The sequence below is a fragment of the Gopherus flavomarginatus genome, chromosome 5 (genome assembly GCF_025201925.1).
Source record: "Gopherus flavomarginatus isolate rGopFla2 chromosome 5, rGopFla2.mat.asm, whole genome shotgun sequence".
Lineage (NCBI taxonomy): Eukaryota > Metazoa > Chordata > Testudines > Testudinidae > Gopherus > Gopherus flavomarginatus.
In genome coordinates this window covers 86,800,271-86,824,017 of record NC_066621.1, presented here as the reverse complement: position 1 = coordinate 86,824,017, position 23,747 = coordinate 86,800,271, and the positions used below count along the sequence as shown (strand labels likewise).

General features: G+C 43.2%; 1 protein-coding gene across 1 annotated transcript in view; it reads left to right on the top strand.

Moving 5' to 3' along the window:
* CKAP5 (cytoskeleton associated protein 5) overlaps positions 1–23,747 on the top strand; it is a 105,034-nt gene that overhangs the window by 8,938 nt on the left and 72,349 nt on the right. Inside the window, exons 3-10 of the mRNA XM_050955211.1 lie at positions 1,702–1,793; positions 4,966–5,159; positions 8,186–8,392; positions 11,371–11,542; positions 12,844–12,976; positions 13,314–13,417; positions 13,781–13,894; positions 16,302–16,406. Of these exons, the coding sequence (XP_050811168.1) occupies positions 1,737–1,793; positions 4,966–5,159; positions 8,186–8,392; positions 11,371–11,542; positions 12,844–12,976; positions 13,314–13,417; positions 13,781–13,894; positions 16,302–16,406 (1,086 nt within the window). The 5' untranslated portion in view covers positions 1,702–1,736. The remainder of the gene's footprint in view (positions 1–1,701; positions 1,794–4,965; positions 5,160–8,185; positions 8,393–11,370; positions 11,543–12,843; positions 12,977–13,313; positions 13,418–13,780; positions 13,895–16,301; positions 16,407–23,747) is intronic.

Here is a 23,747-nt window from a genome sequence, read left to right as displayed (position 1 = left end):
TTTTGTTTTTAAATGGTACCTCCTTTAACACAAACTTCAAGGATTGAATTCTGCCCTAGATACAGAGTACCTTTTTTGTGTTGAAGTTAATGGCTTGTCCTACCTTATGTACCAAGGGAAGAATTTGGTCAGTAGGCTGAAATTAAGCTCTGGTATAAATGGGTGAAACGCCCATTTAAATTGATGAGTTGTATCCACTTACAGAGGGCTAAATTTGGTCCATAATCTAAATTAAATTGGCAAATAGGAATAGTAAACCCAGCCATTGTTGGCCTTCCCACCCTCCTATGCATAGAATCTTAGAGTGATCTGGGGATGGCCTCTTTATTACTCTAATGTTGTTTTTTTAACTAAATAGGACAAGTCCCCATTTTTGTTGGCTCCTTAAGTTTGATTTCTGTCTTTGCTTCTGCAAAACCAAACTTGTCCTATTTTCAATACCATTTAAGTAACTCTGCTGTTGCTGAAAAGGAAGAAAACAATCACATCAGTGTTTGCAAACAAGGAAAAACAAATTACGTAGTTACACTTCAGAGTAGGTTTGCTACTTTTGATTGTACTTTCTGCACATAAGCCTAATGTTGACTCTTTCTTTTACTGTGGAGACTGTGCAAATTAGCTGGTTGTTCTCACCATGGATGTATAAATCTTGAGCAATATCCCTGGAAGCTGAGAGTATTTGAGTAGATCTTCCTGATTTAATTAAAAAAAGTACCTGAGTTTATAAAGTAACTCTAGAAGATGGCTCACCTAGTATTACCTGTTACTCTTCTTCCTGTTCTGCACATCCTAGTTGCTTTTCTGGATTCTTTGCAACCGCTTCAAGTTGACCCTTTTTTCCAGATTCACTTCATCTGTTTGTATACAGAGCCCTGGGAACTCTTCCCTTCCTGCTGCTGAATTTTTTTTTTTTCCTACTAATTTCTTCTCCCTTGTAGCAGTATTCTTGGTTTATTTGCTGAGCAGTCATACTAGTCACATAATACATCCAAGATGGGGATTGGGTCTTGATTGTCTGTGACTCATTCCTATTAGATTTAAGAAACTTCTAGAAATATTTAAATGGATGTGAATTTGTAAAAAAATTGACCTGCTGCTGACAACTGTTAGCTCTGTGTCCCTCTGAACAAATGATAAAACTAATTTGACTGCTAGCATAAATGAGTCTGTACCTCTTTCAGCACTGTTCAAATCAATCATGCTTTTTTGTCAAGGTCCTAGAAATGGCTGTCCTTATACTAGCAAGTCAACTATTTTCAGGGTACCTGTTGCTGACAATTCTTGACAGAAGTGAGTCAGCTTTCTAGTGTAGATAGGCACCTAGTACTTTTTGGCTCTTTTAAAAACTTCCTTGAACTCGCTATACTTAGTCTGACTTCTGCGTGTCTTATTTCCCGTTTGAAACTTTCCCAGACCAAAGCTTCAGTCTCCTGGAATATAACAGATTACAGCATCAATGTTCTTGAACCTGTAACTGTTTAGTTGCCTTTCTTCTAAGGCTAGAAGAATACCATGATCTTAGTGGTGGGTACCTAAATATAATGGCTTGCTTAATTCCCACCCAACCTCAGCTACAAGGATTAGAATGTTTTTATGGAATGTTGGATTTTCACTTTTATTTCTGTTGGAATAATAAACTAGATGTAGCACCTTCTGAAACTGCCTGGCTTGTTGGAGTTAACTACTTTTTTCTCTCCCCAGGAATTACTGTAATTATAGAGAGAACCTGAGGCACAATGGGAGACGATAGCGAGTGGATTAAACTGTCCATTGACCAGAAATGCGAACACAAGGTAGGAGAACTTGTCCGTGGGAGCTGGCTTGCTCCATGTACTTGGTGTGGGTGGTTCAATGTGGCTGCTGTACATACTAATTATACCAAAGTGGGTAGAGTCTGGACAATCCCATGTTAAAGCATGCAACCTTATTTGAAACTGCCTTAGTTCTGTTAACAAGAGGGAACTGAAAGCTGAGTAGGATTTCTAGAGCAGAACTTAGTTGATAGCCTCCTCTTAATAGATCAATCGAAGTGTAGTGTCGAACATGTTCATGTTCCACACATGAGATGGATGTCCATGTCAGGTCCTCTGCAGTTGAACTGCTGCCAGGACCCCTGAGGAGTGATAGGAAGAATTGATATCAACCTGTGATGATGATATATCCATTTTTCATGTCTACCTTCAAGTACAGTAGAGCCTCAGAGTTATGAACACCAGCTTTACTAATTGACCAGTCAACCACACACCTCATCTGGAACTGGAAGTACACAATCAGGGAGCAGCAGAGATTGGGAGGGGGGGCAAATAGAGTACAGTACTATGTTAAACGTAAACTACTAAAAAAAGGGAAAGCAGCATGTTTCTTTACATAGGAAATTTTCAAAACAGTATTTAGTCAATGTTCAGTTGTAAACTTTTGAAAGAACAACCATAATATTTTGGTCAGTTATGAACAACCTCCATTCCTGAGGTGTTTGTAACTCTGAGGTTATACTGTAATGATGGAAGAGAAATCTTGAGGTTGCCAACACAGCGAGGATGTCTTGATACGCAGGAAAAATAAAACGTTCAGAATTTAAATTCAGTTAGGCTAATGTATTTGGTAAACTAAGTACACCTCTACCTCGATATAACACTGTCCTTGGGAGCCAAAATATCTTACTGCGTTATAGGTGAAATCGTGTTATATTGAACTTGCTTTGATCCACTGGATTGTGCAGCCCCATCTCTTCTCTTCCTTCCTCCCCCCCCCCCCCCCCCGGAGCACTGCTTTACTGCATTGTATCCAAACTTGTGTTATGTCAGGTGGTTTTATATCAAGCTAGCAGTGTATTCAGTATGTACTAGGAGTTTGAGATTAGGTATATGTACATTCTGTGGATTTTATTCCCACTTCAATCTCCTGACAAGTCTTATGTGGAGGAATTGAATCTGATTCCAGTTGACTGGCAAGTATAACTGAGCTGGGAGGTCCTTAAGGCCAGAGTGAATTGTACTCAACCTGTAAATTTAAGGAGCTTATGCATCCTTGCACTCCATCTTACTGAACAAACTGGAAGAAAGGTAACTAAACACTTTATGAGCAAATACTAAGGGTGATCAACTATTTTTAGATAAAAATTAAGAATTTTCCTAAGATGAGTCTTCCATGCTTTCTTAACTGTGAAAACCTTTCCTACCTTCAAGAAAAGCTGCATTGGAATATAAAATACTTTCCAAACTCTCACTCCAGCTAAAATGGGCATAGAATCACAAATTGAAGTTGGGGGAAAAAACTATTGGAATCACCTCATCTTTAATTCAGGATTGGTCCCTGCAGATATAACTTTGTTTTTATGTACTACACTTTAGAAGTTGGTTTCTCAAGAATTAAAGTGGGAGGCATCTATGCTTAGCCTGACATATATCAGTATAAGAATCTTGGAGATTCCCACAGCCACAAGACTTATGCTGATCTATAGATTAGGGGTCTCAAAGTTTAGCAACCCTAGGTCCTCCATTTTTATTGAAAAATGTTGGGGGACCCCAAGCCTCCCCTGCTTAGCCCTTGCCCTGCCCCTCCCTCTGTGGCACTCTTTTCCCCCATCCTCACTCACTTTCACAGGCTGGGGCAGGTGGTTGGGGTGCAGGAGGGGGGTTGGGGTGCAGGTTCTGGGAGGGAGTTTTGGTGTGGGAGGGGGTGTTGGCTCTGGGTATGAGAGGGAGTTTGGGTGTGGGCCCTGGGCTGGAGCAAGGTGTAGGGGTGCAGGCTCCTGCTGGGTGGTGCTTACTTCTGGTGGCTCCCGAAAGCAACCGGCACACCTCTCTGGCAGCAGCTCCTAGGTGTGGGGGTGGGGGGTGTCTCTGTGCACTGCCCTTGCCCGCAAGCACCGCTCCCATTGACTGCAGTTCCCAGCCATTGGGAGCTGTGGCCTTGGAACTTCGGATGGGGGCAGTACACGGAGGGACATTCTCTTTCCCCCCCCCCCCCAACATCTTAGCCCCACTGCACTGACAGACTTTTTTAGCGCAAGGGAGTTGAGGAGGAGGAGCTAATCAGCAGGCTCCTTGGACCCCTGGAGGTACCCTCAGTGGACCCCAGTTTGAGAGATGCTGCTTTAGATGTTGTATCGTCTGATTTATACTCAACCAAAAAAATTATCCTGTTTTTTTTCCCCCTTACTTGGAAGTTTCAGACTGCATCTCAGACATTCTGCCATGACGTGTCATCAAGTTGCATGCATTTTATGTTGATCATCCTTGGAAAGAGTGCTTTGGGATTATGTAGCTGCCCAGTTCATACAGATGGAGAAGTTTTAAATAGTGTTCTAAAATGTTTTTGTTTAGCTTGTATGTTCTAAGTAATCTTGGCTGTATTCATTTAAAGTAGCAGTGATGGTTTTTGTGCGTGTGTGTTAGTTTTGTGGTTGTTCTGTTTTGTTTTGTTTTGAAGTTAAACGTGACCTAAAATGCACTTTTCTGGACATACAGGCTAGGGCAGAATAAACAGTGTCTGTAACTGAATAAATGTATTAATCATAACTCTTGCCATGATCAAAATTAAACCAATTCTACAAAGCTAGTACATACACTTAGGACCTGAAGCAGTACAGAATTCCTATTGAGGAAGATAAGAATTCTGCACATAGACGGCTTGTAGGATTAAACACTTTTTTTTTTTTTTTTCCCCCAAATCTTCAGTGGACTAACAAGCAATAATACCAGTGTGGGTAAAACTAATTCTTACATGAACCTGATGTTTCTTCAGTGGAGAATAGGCAGACTAGCTGCGGTTGGTGTATCTACACAAATTTCATTCACAACTGATCTTCTGTGTGCTTGCTATTCTTAGCCTGTGCTTCCTTTGATCAGAGACAACTATTCAAGCTATGTACTGAGAAGGACAAATCTACACAAATTATAATGAAAGTTGAACAGCAGGCTTTTTAACTAAATGCAGTGCCTAACTCATGACTTCTTTTCCTAGTTGTGGAAAGCCAGAATGAATGGCTATGAAGAAGCTCTGAAGCTTTTTCAGAAAATAGAAGACGAGAAAAGCCCTGAATGGTCCAAGTATCTGGGACTAATAAAAAAATTTGTGACAGACTCCAATGCGGTGGCTCAGTTGAAAGGATTAGAAGCAGCACTTGCCTATGTTGAAAATGCTCATGTAGCAGGAAAGTAAGTCCTTTCTCCTTCCTAATGTTTGTGATAGTTAACATGACCTTTCTAGGAAGAGCTAATTTGTCCTGTGCAGCTGCCACTTTTAGTGTTTCTGCCATGTTGCCAATTTGCTGCCTGATCTGAAGAAACTGTTTACTGGATGGCCAGTTGCTAATGACTCTGCTGTGCTCTGACTGTAACTTCTTGTATTCATAAGCTCTGTGACAAAACAGTGTGTTTAGTATTGTAAATCCTAAAAAAAAAAAAATGTTCTGAAACAGGAAAGACAAGTACAATGCACTGATGAGTTGAAGGAATGGATGCCATAAACTAGGATTCCTTTTCTCACTTGACCACAATGCATTAAGCAGGCTTATAACTTGAGAAGGGTAGAAGTGGAATAAAAAATTCAAAGTTAAAAAATCTTTCAAATGAAACGGAACTCCTCAATAGACCTATATGGAGTGAGTAGAAAACATAATTAGCTTTGGAGTCAGGCTTAGATGAGATTGCCTGGATTATGTATCGTAAAAATACTATGTGATTTTTAGTTTTAATGTGCAAAATCCCAGCCAACTAACAGTTTGTGAATCATTGTGATTGTCAAACCATATAAGTGAAAACTCATTCTAATGTGTTAAGTGATCAGGTCTATCATCCAATATAGTGTATGTACAGTGCAAGGTTACAAGAAATCAGGAGCTGCTGTTTGCATAGTAGTTGTTTCTTCAAACCTACTGATGTTTAGAAAAGAGCCATCTGGGTTAACTTTCTTCCTCCTGACTCAGAGTGGATTTGATTTAAATCACTAGTCAGGAAGACTAGATTTAATCATGGATTTTTACCTAAAAGTGCATTCTTGTTGTTCGTGATAACCTTAATAGATATTCTTCACAACTCTGAGATAGATGAGACCCAAACTGGGTCTCTTTTACAGCCCACTGCCATGATAGGCTTTCCCTTCTGGTAAGAGAATGGTATGGTAGGTCTCAGATCAATGAAGGCTACATTCAGAAAGACCTCAAGACTCCTGGAATATTCTGCTCAAACAGTTTCACTTTTGTTTCTACTGCTTTTCCCTCCCTTCTCATATTTATCTCCAGACTATTTCTCCTTGTCCAGATCTATTTTGCCCCCAAAAATTTTCTGTTCATTGAACTTTTTGAAACTTGTGTATTTCTCTCCTTGTCATAAGGAACTTACAGGAAATAATAGTGTGGGACATACTTTTTAGTTTTTTAATATGTAATGAATTTTGTTAGCAGTCTAATAATTTCTATTGCTAAGTTGCAGAAAAAGTAAAATGGGGAGGGGAGAAGTCTTACAATTAAATGCGACAACTTTTCATAATTTAACTGGAAAATTCTATATGCTCTAGAAATGTGTAGAAATCAAACCAATGGACTTTGTTTGTCTCTAGTTCAAAACTAGCAACCCACTTCACCATGTTCGTTGGACGTAGCATTAGAAATCAGTTAACCTTAACTCAGGACGTTAAGAAAATACAGCACTCCAAGCAATTGTAGGTGGTCTTCTCTTGTATACTGGAGAAGTTAAAATTGTCATATTTTGGGGAATTGCTTCATCAGGCTAGAGACAGCCAGAACTGCTTGTATAGTGAACAGTGGTGTTCTAATATCGCTGTTTTTTAAATTAAGGAACAGAAGTCTTTAGAATAGACTCTGTCTTTCCCAACCAAAGTGCAGTATTGCCAGCCGCAGTGATATCCTAGATTGTATTATACCTTTCTCTTCTTCCATAGCCCAGGGTATATCTACATAGCAAAGAAAAACCTGGGGCTGGCCAATGCCAGCCAACTCGGGCTCATAGGGCGTTGGCTGTGGGGCTGTTTCATTGTGTGAAGACTTCCAGGCTTGGACTGGAGCACGGGCTCTAGGACCATCCCACCCTGCAGGGTCGTAGAGCCCAGGCTCTAGTCCAAGCCTGGAAGTCATTCACAGCAATGAAACAGCACCGCAGCCTGAGCCCTGCAAGCCTGAGTCGGCTGGCATGGACCAGTTGCAGGTTTTGCTTGGCTATGTAGATGTACCCTCATAGTATAGACTTAGTGTTGTCCACTTTTCGTTCAGCTCAATGAAGAGAGCATCTGTGTTGGAAATTTTTACTCTATTTCAAATGACAAAATTGAAGATGCAAAATATTAGTACCTCAGATGGGAGTTACATAAAAAGTTCTGTCAATAGTTTCAAAACTATAGCTCATGCTATAATTAACTGCTAAATTCCAGCACTTGGAATATCCATCCTAATGGTACATACCAGTATACTTTCCCTTATTCTCTTCCAAATCCCTCCTTCAATTAATCTTTTCTTCCTCATCCCTCAAACCCACTCTTCTATGCCAACCTTCTATATTATCTAAAGATTTAAAAAGAAGCTAAAGGACAGAACATGTCATTCCATAATTGCTATATGTGAACCTCCCTCTTTTCCTGGTATCTTTTTGTACTTTACTTAGATTGCAAGTTACTTGAGCATGGATTTGCATCTTTCTTTTCTGCATGAAGCACTGTATACCTATGAGGCAGCAGGGTGTCTGTCAATAATATTTCTCTCACGCACAACTTTTGGTTAGTGCCCTGGAACTCTTAAAACTAGTCTCCTCAGGCGTCATGTTCTGCATGTATTGGAAGATTTGTGTGTGTGTGTATCTATGTATATAATATAAATATAAATTAGTGATCCCCATTAGTGTGGGTTCCACTGTGCTAGCACTGTACAGTCCCTGCCACCAAAAGTTTTACAATCTTAAACAAGATACAACAGGCACATGAAACAAATAGAGGGGGAACACTCTTTAGCTAGTAAAGTGCATGTGTAGTACCGAACCAAGTTCAGTAATATAGTGGAGCAAGTTTTTAGGGAATGTTATTGCCATGGTTAACCTAAATAAGATCTAGTTTCCAGAAGGTGGAACTTGCTTAGTTATCTGAGTATTACTATGTGTGCATATGTCTCATGGGTCCTAGAACTAATTACATTCTCTATTCTGTCTGCTGAAAACTAAATGTCATCTGTTTTCAGGACAACAGGAGAAGTGATTTCTGGAGTTGTAAATAAAGTGTTCAATCAACCTAAAGCCAGAGCAAAGGAGTTGGGTATAGACATCTGTTTAATGTATATAGAAATTGAGAAAGGGGAGCCTGTACAAGAAGAGCTGTTAAAAGGCCTGGACAACAAGAACCCTAAGATCATAGTAGCATGTATAGAGACATTGAGGAAAGCACTGAGGTAAGTTCTCTTGTTTCAACTCCACATGCTGTTAAGTAACAGATAATATAGGTATGGCTGTAGGTGGCTCTGGAATTTGATATTGTTGAATCTTCTAGATTGTAATGACTTCAGTGAACTAAACCTTTTATAATGGCCGCATTTGCCCTGACAGGGACAGTGTGGGATTTAGTCAGATGAGTGTTTTTCTCTGCAATTACCATTCTTGTATCTTGATCAGTTTCAGTCTTGGCAATCTGGTTGCCAGACTGGTTAAGGAAAACATTTTCTTGAATGCTAGGAGCAGAGTTATTGCCCAGCAGAACTATTGATTCCAAGCTCGGGAACTTGCCTCTTCCGAACAGATTAAAACAAAGTAGCTGAATGAACTAGAACAATTGTAAATAAGTATACCTCTACCCCGATATAACATGAATGTGGCTATAACGCGGTAAAGCAGTGCTGTGGGGGTGGGGGGCGCTCCGCACTCGGGTGGATCAAAGCAAGTTCAATATAACACGGTTTCACCTATAATGCAGTAAGTTTGTTTTTTTGGCTCCCAAGGACATATTATATCGGGGTAGAGGTGTATCTTTGACTTTAAAATAAAAATGGTTTTGTGTCCTCCCCACAAATGCTCCCCCTGCCGATTGCTAATACATAAAGTAATATAATCTATCAGTGTAGTGTTAATGAAACAGTCTCACTTGGGATAACAGCTGTCACTAAAGAATTTGATATTGTTCAGGTTGTTCCTAAAGCAAATTTTAAATATCTTTGGCTTGGTGTGCATACAATTAAAGAAAAGATGCGTCTTGTATTGTGCAATAATTTATTTTAAAGCAAGAACTGATGAGCATGGGAATTCATATGTCTGGCATAGTCTAGGAGTTTCTTAATAGGAAAGGCTATAACATGCTACTGAAACTTCTCAGAAGCCCAATCAGTGTAAGTGTAAAATTAAATGTGATTTTAGACTTAGAGCACGTCTTGGGTGCAAATGTCACATGAAGTGTCTTACATGTATCAAATCTGCAAAAAAGGAATTTTTTGCTTATAACAGTTTCTGAATACTTTTCTATATTTTTTGCACTTTCAGATTTCTAATTCAGGAGTTCCATGTAGTATCAGTTACTTAGCTGTCCCCTTGATCTGTAGATGAACTTTTAAAAATTATTCCCTTGGACGTGTCTAATTTCACCAGTGTGTGGAGTTTGCCAAATCCCTGTATTATTTCTCTTTGCTAAATGTAGGCTTATTATCATTGTTTTCCCCTCTCTCCTCCCCCAAGACACTTCCCCCCCCCCCCCCCCCCAGTCTCAATATCTCTAAATTTTCAGTGTCTGATGGATGATCCTGTCAGTATTTGGTATGTGAAATAGAAACTTTAAGCATACGAATCTCTGGAACAGATACAAGTGGACAGTATTGGGTCCTTCTGAAGAGAGCAACCCCCTAATAATCAGCTAGTTCCTAAAGCATGAGGATAGATTCTTTGTTGTTGTTTCATCTACTGTTACTGCAGATGATGTCCTACGTCTAAAGCCTATTTTTATTTCTAAGATGTGTGCCACTGTAGTAGTGTCCCAGATTTAAGAGTAACTATCAGTTATAAGTTGCTTTATTTAATCATGCCATATTGTGCTATAAAAACTGTGTAATTGGGAATCCTGATGAACCTTCTCTGCCACTTACGTTTCAGCTCTAGCTCATTCTGTAGTTATGTTCAGTTCTTTAAACTAGTCTATAAAGTTATTTTATATCCTTCAGAGATGAGATGGTAAAACCAAATTCATTATTCAAGGGGGAACTCACCATTGACCCGTGGAACTAAGCAGTTTTTTGCATTTTTGCTGTATCAATACAAGAACAGAGATCTCTGCCTTTGTGGCCCATCCTGTGTATCAAGCAGGCATCCTTTGAGCTGTCTGCATTGGTGCCTAGCTTTGTCAAGCATGTAACCAATTAGAACCCATTTGTTTTAATTAAAAAATGTTCCTTCAGTGTGCATTACCTCACACCTCAGGTTTTTGTCTGTTGTTTAGCTAGTTAATAGGGAAATTCTTCCATAATTACTCTCAATCATCCCTAGTCTCTTGACGTAACCATGTTGTAGGCTAATGTATGACCAACGTTGGTCCTAGTATGCTTCCCTGGGAAACTCTGGTATATATTAACCTTCCCTTGCACTGGATTGGTGACTCATTTGTATTCTATATCTTAATCCATGACTGGGATGTTCCTCCTGCAGCTAATCTGTTTATTATGAAGCTTCTAGTAAACACCTGATAACATAAGAGTACAGTAGCACCTGACCAGTTCTTAGTAGCAGAGTACCAGAAGAGTATTGGTGTGCTCCCATTCAGTAGTGATTGAAAGCTGAGACTATGCAACAGGCACAAGGGCAACATGCCAATTCTGGTACCAAAGGGTGGATGACCAGGTTTGTGGAGGGGAAGTGTGTGTCAAAGCGCACTCTTTCTGTGAGATGACCCATGGCTCACTTATCTGCTCTAACAAACAGCAAAATGACTAATGCTTTTCTGCAGTGTGCTTCCAAGGGATAGTCAAAGGAGATTCTAGTGTGATCAGAAAAATAGGTCACACAAACTCCAGTCTAAGGAGATTTCTGGTTCTCTGGCAAGGGGACAGTCTTAAGCAGCAGGTTGGATTACATGTTTTGAAGTGGTTCAAAAGCCTGGTTTTATTATTTCAAACTATGTGAAGTAGGGAAGGAATTGTGATAGAGCTGTTCTTTAACAGAACAAATGAGTAGCTTCAGATTGGTAAATGATGGCAATGCATGTTAATATGTAGAACCATTGCTGATAGTATATATTCTGACACAACCTCTTATATAGGCTGTCCTCTGTACAAGCAGTTCTGTCTAGGACCCCAGCTGTGTCAAGATAATAGCTAATTAATGTTGATGGTCTTTGTGGCTGAATTTGTTGGATTTTGTGCTCTGCCATTGATGTGTGTGTTTTTTTAATTTTCAGTGAATTTGGTTCAAAAATAATCTCACTAAAGCCAATTATCAAAGTGTTGCCAAAACTCTTCGAGTCTCGAGAGAAGGCTGTTCGAGATGAAGCCAAACTCCTCGCTGTAGAGATCTACCGCTGGATAAGGGATGCTCTGAGACCACCATTACAGAACATAAACTCGGTTCAGGTAAGCTACAGAAAGTGTCTATCTTAGCAAAAATTTATGAACCTTAATTCATAAATATTCCAGTGTTCAAACTAATTCTTATAACCCCCTGCTATATACCAGGATGGGATATTTTTTACCTGAGCATGTATTTTCTTGAGTCTTTCTGTCTTACTGAAAACTGTTGCTGTCTGGTAAAAACACTAACTTTCTCTCTCTAAAACCATTTTTTTTCATCTTTTGTGGCTTCAAAATAGTAACTAAGCAACATTCCAGTTAAAGATGCATAGCAAATCTGTTCACTACTTCTTCAGTGGGTGAGACGTGGGAAAATACCATATCCAATTGCAACTAGAGGGGGAAATTAGGTGGGTAGTTCAGATTCTCCCCATCTCTTTTGGGCAACTACACTTGCCATCTTCTTCCTTTTAATAACTAGGTGTCAGGGTCACTATTTTCTCTTGGCAAAGAGAGAACTTGCAATGTATTATAACAAAAATAAATATGTTCTGGTAATGTCCAGGATTTGATAGGCATTGTCTGTGCACAGGAAGGTCTTAATGCAACAGTGTAGTGTTATGGAAACTAAATACTCAATCTTCAGAGCTTTTCAAATGCCCATACGTCCATCCCCTGTTTAATTGAGTATTGTGGTCAGATGGGAAATTGTTGCTTTTAAACAGTAAGGTAGTAACATCTCTGGTATACAGAGAGATTCAAAAAGAGATTCCTTTTCCTGAAAAACTCAATTACCAGTACTGGTTTCTACAACTAGGTATTCAAAGCTGGGCTGACCCAACCCTGTTCACCTAGTGACTTTATGCTATAGCCATGCCATCGCATGCAGAGAGATTAATAAAGATTTTCATATACTCAACCAGCCATTTTTCCTCTTTATTTAGATCGTAACCTCTTCACAAAAGCCAAAAATAACCTTTTCCCACTGTTCTAACCAGTCTGCTTTTTAGTAAACATTCCCCTCACCTCTGGTAATATTTCTATGCTCTATAAATATAACTAGTCAGAATCCTAAGCAGTGAGTTTACCATACCTCTGTGAGGAGGGAGGTTAGCTTTGTTGCCTCTGGCCATCTCCACAATCGGACAAATACAGTAGTATTACAATATCATTGCAAGTGAACTGAAAGGATAGCACAACCAGATTATAAGATTAAAACCTAAACAAGAAAATTCCTGACAATTGGGGGGGGAAATACATTGCTTTTAATAAGGTGGAAGTTTGCCTTGAGTAATCCTGTATCATTGGTGGGATGTTATGTTTCATGCTTTAGGCCTTGAGAATTATTCTTGTGATTCTTACAGCTAAAAGAGCTGGAAGAAGAATGGGTCAAGCTACCACCAGCAGCTCCCAAACAGAGCAGATTCCTGCGTTCCCAGCAAGAGCTGAAAGCCAAGTTTGAGCAGCAGCAGGCAGCTGGAGGTGATGCAGATGGAGGTAACCTATGTGATGTTGGTACTTGGAAACACTAAACTTTTAACATTATTAAAAGAGACAGTAAGAAATAGAACAGACCAAAAAGGTGCATTCAGTTAAGAGACGTACAGCAAATGGGGCACACCATCCTATCAACAAGACACATTTGGGGGAGAAAATAGTATTGAACATCATCCTAGTATCAAAGTAGCAAAAACGTTACCATTCATAGACCACTTTCCCTCCTGTCTTGGATGAAGGGAGCATGGAGATGTGTAAGAATGAAATTTGATTGACATGACAAGCATCTCTGCTAAGCTTGCATACCTCCTCTAATCTGTCCTCTCTTGGCCTGCAGGAGGAGATGATGGGGATGAGGTTGTCCCACAGGTGGATGCTTATGAGCTGCTGGAAGCTGTGGAGATTCTTTCCAAACTTCCCAAAGACTTCTATGACAAAATAGTAAGTATAAACCGCTAACTCTTATCTCTGCAATATTGAGAGGTGAGGGATGATGGACTTTAAGACCCAACATACATCCTGCAAATAGGCAGTACTGTTACATGAATAATAGGGAGCTGGCTTGCAAGATATAGGCTGTCTAATCTGCATAAATAGCTGTAAAATCAAGATGGAAATTAAAATGTGGGAGTGCATTCCAATGGCTAGCTGTAACCACCAATCTTAGAGTATATGAGGATTCTAAGAGTATTTGAATTTCTTGGGACGAAGTTAGGCTCTAGAGTCTACGATCTGTCTACAGTGAGCTTTCCTAGAGCCGTTAGGTGTCTGGTGTACACAAATGTAGAATGCTTTGCTTTGCAGGAAGCCAAAAAGTGGCAGGAGAGGAAAGAAGCTCTGGAAGCTGTTGAAATGCTGGTGAAGAATCCCAAACTAGAAGCAGGGGACTATGCAGACATGGTGAAAGTTCTTAAGAAGGTAAAAATTGCTGTACCAGTCATATGTATTTTGCATTTGTATATTGCAGCAGTTAATTGCTTAATGCCAAAAGATTAGATTTTAATGCCTGAAAGGCCACCACTGGTCATAAGACCAAATACTGGCACTTTGCCTCTGTCCAAATTACTCTTAACATTACACCTTTGATGAACAGACCCACCCAATAGGGTGATGCTTACATTATTTTGGCTTGCTTCTGTCCTGTTGAACATGGATACCTGTAGTCTTCTCAAATAGTATGAGAATCTAACAGACCTTACCCAAATGTATTATTGGAGGAATGTGCCTCTTCCTGCAGACACTTGAAGGCAGTTTAGAAAAAATGAGATGGAGGGAAAAATACTGAAAATATAATTATATCTATCAGTGGTATGCTCTCACCTTGAATTCTGTGTTCGGTTCTGGTCACCCTTTCTCATATAGGATATAGCAGAATTACAGGGTATCACGACACACAATTGGCCTGTAGAACACATTGCTATGTAACATCAGAGGCTAAGAGCCTAACTGGATTTGGAAAGGGATTGGCTGGTTATACAAATAACAAGAATATTCAGAATTCTTATAATAAAGATTTAAAATAAAAAGATATGGAAGGCTATAAACCCCGTTCTTCAGAGAAAAAGGAGAACCTCTAATGAGTGGGGTTTAGTAAGAAACTTCCCCTTTGTCCTGTAACACTCGGGGTAGGTTATTGCACAACTTCCTACTGCAGGGCTTCTTGCATCTTCCTTTGAAGCAGGTGGTGCAGCCTGCTGTTGGAGATTGGATCGGATCAGTGGTCTATAACCTGTGTGGCAATTCGTATGTTCCTGGCCTTGTCCACAACTCTCTAGGGATTGATCATATTCCTTCCACCTTCAGACCAAATGGTCTGCTTGTGAAGGTGCAAAAATAGTGGAAATTTAATGCTTTCACTTGATTGTATTACAGTCCTAACTTTCAAATCTGATTTTTGGGGGAGCAGCCTGCCTACTCAATGCTCCCTAAGGGGACTGCCGTTTTCTAGGGCTTTGGCTGCGTGTTTGGGATTTCACAAATCCAAGTAGAGGAGAGTGGTACCTCCACAACCTGCAACTCTTCATAAAACTGCCATTTTTGGACACCCAAATGGCACTACATTGTAAGTGTGTAATATGTACATGCATTTAGATGTATGCTTTCAACGAACCTTTTTAGCTCTCCATCCAAACACCTGGTCATTAATAAATACAGACTGGAATTAACTTAAGTATAGTTCTGCAAAATGGGGAAGACTTGTCTCATCCAGCCCTTGTCTTACTCTTCTATCAGAAATCCATATGGCTTTGTGACTGAGACTTTCAAGTTAGTCAGGCACACTTTGTTACTGGCAAACTACATCCCTTTAAAGGCAGTCCTGAAATGTACCTGTTTGAGATCAACCACTATTCTCACGCACACGCACACACACACACACACTTGATGCACACTCAGAGTAAAATTCTCTCTGGCAAGAACTAGAATCTGATTTCTGATTGCCTTTGAGTTTGGGTCTGTCATGCACTCTGTAAAATGTACACATACCTGTGTGTGTGTGTGTGTGTGTGTGCACACGCGCATGTATGCACATCACATTGAGTTACAGGCCTGTGGTAGAAGCAACCAAGTGACCCTTTTGAGTCCAGATGCAAGGCATAACTTGCACTAACATCTTAAAACTTTCTGAGCAGAAGATGGCAGTCACAAACTGGTACATAGCCATGTAGTACTCTGCAGGGAATTCTGCACCAAAAAATTAAATTCTGTGCACGATGATATAACATTCTGCATATTTTCTTTGTCAAAATAACACAGTATAATCCCACCAGTTTCAATTATTTTGGTAACTTTATTTCAAAATACCTGTCATCAAGTATGTCTGTAACCATACAAGAACAAAAAAGTTTCTCCCAGGAGAAGAGTTTTAAACCCCTATAACAACCCAGTTCCTGTTTCTCTGTTACCATTTCATTGGGTGCCTCAGTCTTGGTGTGTGTCACATGCCAGCTGGACACCTCGGGGTGTGTGTGTTTGGAGGAGAACTCTGCCTCTCCGGTCTGATACCAGAATTCCCCCAGAAGTAATTTTAACATAGTATGATGGGATTTTCATTGACTGGCTAGGACTAATACAGTTCACTGATTGAATTATAAATGTTGCTTCAGCGTACCGGGACAGTGATGGCAATATTCTTCTGGGATTGAATGAAATTATCCAGCCCAGTTTAAGTTGTTTCTCCAAGTAACTGCTTCACTCTTAACTTTGGACAAATTCATTGTTGCTGTTGTGGCCATCCTTTCAATGTGAGTAGCACTCTGCCTAGACTGCTTCTGATTTTCTGAAATCTTGCCTGTTTGCCTGTAATGTTGTTGTCCTTTCTTTGCAGGTTGTTGGAAAGGACACAAATGTCATGTTGGTTGCTTTGGCTGCCAAATGCCTTGCTGGATTGGCTACCGGCCTCAGGAAGAAATTTGGACAATATGCAGGACAAGTAAGTAATAGGTACTTCACTCTGCATTTCCTCCTTGGTATATGGTGACAGTAATAAAACTGCTTTTAAAAGTAACTACTCCTTTTAATGACTGTCAGAGCCTGGTATTTCTCTACTTAAACAAAATAAACGTGATATGCATATTCCTTCTGCACCTTGATACTTGCTGGATTAAGGGGTGAAAGTTTCCAAGTACATACAGATCGTTAGTCATGGTATTAAGTTACAAGATCCTTGGTTGTTTCCTGTTCTTTACTGCTAAGCATGAGCAGGGTCCACTGTCATTGCAGGAACAATTCTTAAAATCCATGATATTTAATTTGTTCTACTGCCCTCAAATACCCTTTATTCCTGTTCCCTCATTACCAAAGGAACACCCACAGAAACACAGATTTATAGCTCATAAAAGAAAATATTCACTGACCTAGAATGCCAAATGTTGGGGAAGAAGGGGAGCTTGTAGCAGACTTCAGTGGCTTATCTATCTGATTTATCAGGCCTCCGCTGATATGCTGCTCTCTAGGCCAGAGATTCTCAGGACAAATTATTTGGTAGCCACAAACTCTTGCTGGTGGCCGTGCTCACTTTTTCCTAAAGCTAATTGAGTATTTTAGGAAGAACAAATATGCACAGATACATGTCCAAATCATTGTAACTTATTTATTGCTAGCTAGGAAGTCTGTTAGTATCACTTTTTACAGCAGACTTACTCAGCCCTGGGAAGTCTGGGGACAAATTAAGCCCTGGATGAGGCATCAGGGGAGGCGCCGGGGGCAATGGTGGTGGGAGGAGGTGGAGCCTGAAGTCCCGGGGCTGGATCCCAAAGCCTCACAACCGGAACCTGCTTCCCCACTACCGCTGGGCTGAAGCCCAAATCCTGAGCCCCACCACCCCTGGAAAGGTGGGGAACTCACTGGTTGCTCAACCCTTGCTGGAAGCCCAAGCAACCAACACCAAGGCTGTGCATCCATGAGCACCAGGGAGAGAGCAGGGCCGCTGTCTCACCTATCACACCTCAGGAGGCTGTGGCCACAAGAAAAGCCCCTGGTGGCAGCATTTGAGAAACGCTGCCCTAGGCACTCTAGCTTGCCAGCCTCCGCTTCTGGCTCCAGCTTTGGTTGTCTAACACTCTCTTAAAGTGATTTTGCTCATGTGTATTCCACAATAGGTGTGCATGCTTGCCACATGCACTGGTGCTGGAAGTTTTTCCATTAGCAGTACCCATGGGGGCGGGGAGCAACCCCTGAAGTGGCGCCTGCCTGGCGCGGTATAAGGGGAGCTGCGTGCTCCGCCCCCACCCTCAGTTCCTTCTTGCCGCCAGTGAAGGTGCATCGGAACTACTCAGCTCCAGCTTTGCTGCAGCTTGTCCCCAAAACTCTTCATTAGTTCCTGTAGCCAGTTAGCTGTTTTCAGTTAGTTTAGTTAGTTAGGTTCTTCTTCGAGTGCTTGCTCATATCCATTCCAGTTAGGTGCGCACGCACCGCGTGCACGTTCGTCGGAGATTTTTACCCTAGCAACACTCGGTGGGCCGGCAGGGCGCCCCCTGGAGTGGCACCACTGTGGTGCTGGATATATACCCCTGCTGGCCCCTCCACTCCTCAGTTCCTTCTTACCGCCCGTGTCGGTCGTTGGAACAGTGGAGCGCACCATCAACTGCCGCGGCACCGACGTCCTCCGCACCATTGATTCCGGCCTCGCAAGAGCCGTCGAGTCCGGTGCTTACCAGCTCCCCGGCACGCGCCGTGGTTGAGCTTATCGTGCCCTCCACTCTGGAGACATTCTCCACGGCACGGGACTTGATTGCCTTGACGAAGCCTGAGCTGCCTCAACCCCCAGCTCCGCCGGTGCGGGTTCCTCAGTCCATAGGCAAGCCAGCCTTCATGAGACCTTCTTCGCCCGGTACCACGGAACATCGCCGGTCCCGATCCAGGTCCCACAGGCATTCCTGGTCCCGCCATCGATCCCGATCCCGCGGCCGCTTGTAGTCCTGGTACCATTCCCCATCGAGGTACCGGTCGTACTCGAGGCACTGCTCAAGGTCCTGGTTACTGTCCAGATACTACTGGCACCGCTCCAGATCTCGGCACCACTCACGGCACCGTACTTCTTGCAACCGATCTCGGCACGGCGATTCCAGGCACCAGTTGACCTCCCGGCACCGCACTGGTCTCAGGTCCCGGTCCCACTTCCTGCACCGTCCCAACTCTCTGTACCGTTCTCCGGCACCGTGTAGGGACGGTTCGAGTGGACGCAGAGACCCACATCAAACGGTCTCCGCTCCCCCGTGTCCGTATCGTCATCCGTCGATCTCCTCCCATGCAGACGCTGCATCATATGGGGATTCGGATAACCACCAGGGACCTCATCGGTGGCCCTTTTGGACACCTTGGGCCTACCACCAAACCCAAGGTGATCTGCGTATACCATCGCGCTCCAGGCCTTCTGAACATCGGGCGCCAGAGACCACAGTGAGCAGACCTCCCCCAGCGGGTACGGAGGAATCTCCAACCCACGTGCCAGACCCACAAGATCTGCCACCTCAGGACATTCCCCAAGACCAGGAGTCGATCCAAGACCCGCTAGTCCCCGGGTCTTGGATCGACTCCTGCCTCTCCCGTAAGATGAACAAGCACCAGACAAATTCACTTGTCATACAGTTGGAGAGTGTGTGGTCCCGTGTCATACTCACTGATGTACAGTGATGAACAAGCACCAGACAAATTCACTTGTCATACAGTTGGAGAGTGCCTACCACCTACTGGGCGCTACTGGTGTACAGAAAGTAAAATTTATGAATATAGTTTATGGAATTTTGTCTATTAATTGAATGTCCATACTACATTTTGCCTTTTTCCTGAGGTACCAAGAGTCCAGTAGGAATTCCCTCTTTATTTCTGTTTTATGTCATTTGTACACAGCACTCATCATTGGAGTATGAGCATTTTCCAGTAGTGTGTTAAAAGTGATGTGACAGACTTCTGTCACATGTTGGTCATTCTCTCCCTAAGGGGCGAAGTGTGCACAATGAAGTATCTTGTTTTGGTAAGTTTTAGATATGTATGCGTTCATGTGTAATACATACACTCAAAGTATTGCAAGTGTTCATGAAGGTCGATCAAAGAAATTCACCTTGCACTTGGAGCACCAACTGGTGAGGTTGGTAATGATCCTTAGTTTCTGGGGGAATTCAGTGCACAAGCTCAGGCTGGCCCCCGAGAAAGCACTGTCTCCCACACAGCTAAGTTTTACCTTTGTGGTAGAAAGTTTCATTGTGCCAGTGGAGTAAAGTTGTTGACCAATCTTCATCCTGAAAGTTTAGGTGGTCTTTCAGACTATGGAGTGCTTTGAAGATAAGGAGAGAGGCCTTGAACTTGATTTGGTGTTCTGTGGGAAGCCAGTGTAGAGAGGAGAGGATAAATTTCATGTATTCAGAGAAGCCTGCATTGCTGAAGAGAGAAACTTAGGAAATTCCAGCTAGTACAGAACTCCGAAGTGCTGAAGGCTACATGACCAGGCATACTGCATTGCTGTAGTGCAGCCAAGAAGTGGTGACAGCCTGAATAACTGAGGCCCAGGTCATCATTGGTCAGGATGGGCTGGAGTCTATCATCAATTGACTAGAAAGCGTTACTCATGGATGCTGCTATGTGAGAGCTCTGAGTCAGTGAGGGATCAGAGTAGTGCTAAGGTATTGACTGAATTGTTCAGTTGTGGATGTGTGCCTTCAACCAAAGGACCAGACAGACTTGAGGCTTCACAGCCTACAGGACTCGAGGGCAACTATGAAATATCTGGAGTTGCACGCTCCTGCTACCCAGAGAAAACCCTTCAAGCCTTAGCCCCAACAGCAGCAAAGGCAATACCAGCCCACCCAAGGCAGGATACATACTGTTGTAGGGGCAGGAATAATAAATATAGACCTTCCAACCCTCCCTCAGGTCAAGGGCAGGGCCCAACCAAGCCATCATTGGGGTCCAAGCAAGGATTTTCTAGGGACACCTGAGGAGGGCATACCAGTCACTATGCTGGATCCTTCCCCCCTGCTTTCTGAACCATCTGTCCCACTTCTACTGTGTGTGTGGTCCCATATAACATTGGACCACTGGGTTCTTCACATGGTAGAGGTGGGATATTCTCTCCCATTCTCCTCCCTTTTCTCCAACCCTCCTTCCCCATACCTCTTCAGGGACCCCTCTCACAAACAACTCTTTATCCATGAGGTGCAATTGCTTCTTGCTATAGGGGCAGTGGAGGCGGTTCCTCAGGAGCTATGGGGCAAGAGATTCTACCCCCGTTATTTCCTAATTCCCAATGCAAAGGGGGGGTCTGAGACCCATCTCAGATCCGCAAGGACTCAATCAGTTCATAGTGAAGTTGAAGTTTCGCATGGTTTCCCTGAGCACAATTATTCCTTCTGTTGGTCTGAGGGACTGGTACGCTGCCCTTGACATGAGACACATACTTTCATATAATCATTTGGCTGGCTCACAAACATCTCCTGAGGTTCATTGTCAACCTCATACATTATCAGTTCACAGTGCTCCCATTCGGGTTGTCAACAGCCACCTGGGTGTTCACCAAGTGCATGTCTGCGGTCCCAGCCTTTCTCCACAAGAGGCAGGTGCAGGTGTATCCCTACCTCAACAACTGGCTGCTGCGGGAGTGCTCTAGGGAGAAGGTGGAGTCCCAGGTCCATTTTGTCAGAGACAGCTCCAGGGACTAGGTCGTCTCCTGAGTGTGAAAAAGTCAATGTTGTCACCCACCCAACAAATAGAATTAATTGGAGGTGGTGTTGGACTCGGTTCAGCCAAGAGCCATTCTGCCAGAGCCCAGATTCCAAACACTGTCACGTCATTCAGACTCTCAGAAAATACTCTGCTATGACCATGAGGACATGCCTCAGTCTCCTGTGACACATGCCGGCATGCACCTGTGTGATCAGGCACGCCAGGCTGAGGTTCAGGCCATCCACGTGTGGCTCGCTTCAGTTTATCATCCAGGTTGAGACAGGTTAGACATGGTAGTAATAGTACCGGCGCGAGTCATAGATACCCTCGGCTGGTGGTTGGACCCTCGCATGATCTGCAACAGAGTCCCATTCAGCACTCCTCAACTATCCATCACCTTAGTAATGGAAGCATCAGACCTGGGTTGGGGGGCACACTTAGGAAACCTACATACTCAGGGCAGGTGGTCGCAGTCAGAGATACTGCTCCACATCAGTGTAAAGGAACTCAGAGCAGTGAGACTAGCCTGCTAGACCTTCCATACCATATTGCAAGGTCAGTGTGTGGCGGTGTTGACTGACAACACTCATATTTTTTTTTTACATAAACAAGCAAGGTGGAGCCTGCTCCTTCCCTCTCTGTCAGGAGGCTCTCCACCCATGCAATTTTTTTGAGGATGCCTCCAGGTGAATGGAGTGGACTAAACTCCCAGGAACACGGAACAAGCTTGTGGACCACCTCAGCTGGTCATTCCGCAGTCATGAGTGGTCCATCCAGATGGATGTTATACATTCCATCTTCCAGTGGTGGGGATTTCACCGGGTAGACCTATTCGCTACCAGGAGCAACAGGAAGTGTCCAGTGTTTTGCTCCTTCAAAAAGGTCAGACTGGGCTCTATCTCTGATGCATTTATGATACCCTGGGGGAACCGTTTACTGTATGCCTTTCCTCTGATACCACTCAATCACAAGGTTCTCCTCAAGATCCGCAGAGACAAGGTGTAGGTAATTCTGCTGGCTCCTGGATGGCCACGTCAACATAGATACACCACGCTTCTGGAGCTGTCAGGGGATGACCCGATTGCACTGCTGCTCCTCCCTGGTCTGATTACATAGGACCACGTCCACCTGCTTCATCTGGCCCTCCATCTCATAGCTTGGAAGCTTCATGGTTAAACTCAATGGCGCTCCAGTGCATGGAATTGGCGAGGGAGGTGCTCCTTGATAGCAGAATACCTTCTACCAGGGCCTCTTATCTGGCCAAATGGAAAAGGTTTTGATGCCGATGTGATTGCAGTCATGTACCCCCACTTCAGGCATATATATACCATTCATCCTGGATTATACTGCATCTGAAGCAATAGGGCCTGGCTGGATCATCCAAGTTACACCTTGTTGCCATCTCAATATTCCACCCAGGAGAGTTGGGGTGCTCCATATTCACCAACCTTATGGTGGGCCGTTTCCTTAAGGGCATAGAATGGCTATATCCATGGTCCTGCCCACCGGTACCGGCTTGAGATCTCAACCTAGTCCTAGCTAGACTAATGGGAGCCCCATCTGAACCACTGGCTACATGTTCCCTTCTGTATCTCTCATGGAACGTGGCCTTTCTAGTTGCCATTACATTGGCCAGGAGGGTGTTGGAGTTGAAAGCATTAACCTTCAAACCCCACCGTTCTCCCTCCCCGTCTCCCCCCCCCAACACACACACGTCTTCCACAAGGACATGGTACAGCTCAGGCTACACCCAGCCTTCCTGCCCAAGGTGGTATCCCAGTTCAACATTGGCCAGGACATTTTTCTACTGGTTTTCTATCCCAAGCCACATGCTGATGCACAGGAGCAGAGGCTTTGTTCACTAGATGTGCCAAGAGCACTAGCATTCTACATTGAGCGCGCACAGCCTTTCAGGAAGTTGAACTAGCTTTTGTAGCAGTGGCAGACTGGATGAAGGGGCTTCCAGTCTCCTCACAACACCTTTCTTCCTGGATGCAGACTATGGACTCAAGCCTCGGCCATCACTTTCCTAGCCCAGGTGCCCGCTCGTGCCCATCCAGGAGCTCTGCAGAACGGAAACCTGGTCCTCAGTTCATACGTTTGGCACCCATTATGCCGGCACCCATTATGCCAGCACCCAGCATGCTAGAGACGACACAGCTTTCGGCAGAGCAGTGCTCCAGTCAGTGATTCCTCAACTCCAACCCCACATCCCCGTAGGAGAGCTTGGGAGTCACCTGATTGGAATCAATGTGAACAATCACTTGAAGAAAAGACAGTTACTTCCCTTCTTGTAACTCTTGTTCCTCAAGATGTGTTCACATCCATTCCAACACCCACTCTCCTTCCCCTCTGAGGTAACTGGCAAGAAAGAACTGAAGGGGTGTCGGGTCAGCAGTGTCGTATATTGAGCGCCATCAGGGCGCCAGCCTGACAGGAGCTTCTGAGGGGAAAAGTTTCCAACAACTGCACACAGTGCCCACACACCTGATTGGAATGGAGGTGAACAACATATCTCAAAGAACAACAGTTACTAGAAGGTAAGTCTTTCATCTGCATATTGCTGATGCTTGAGTCTGTCATCTGACTACTTCGCTTAGTAGTTGCATGTCGA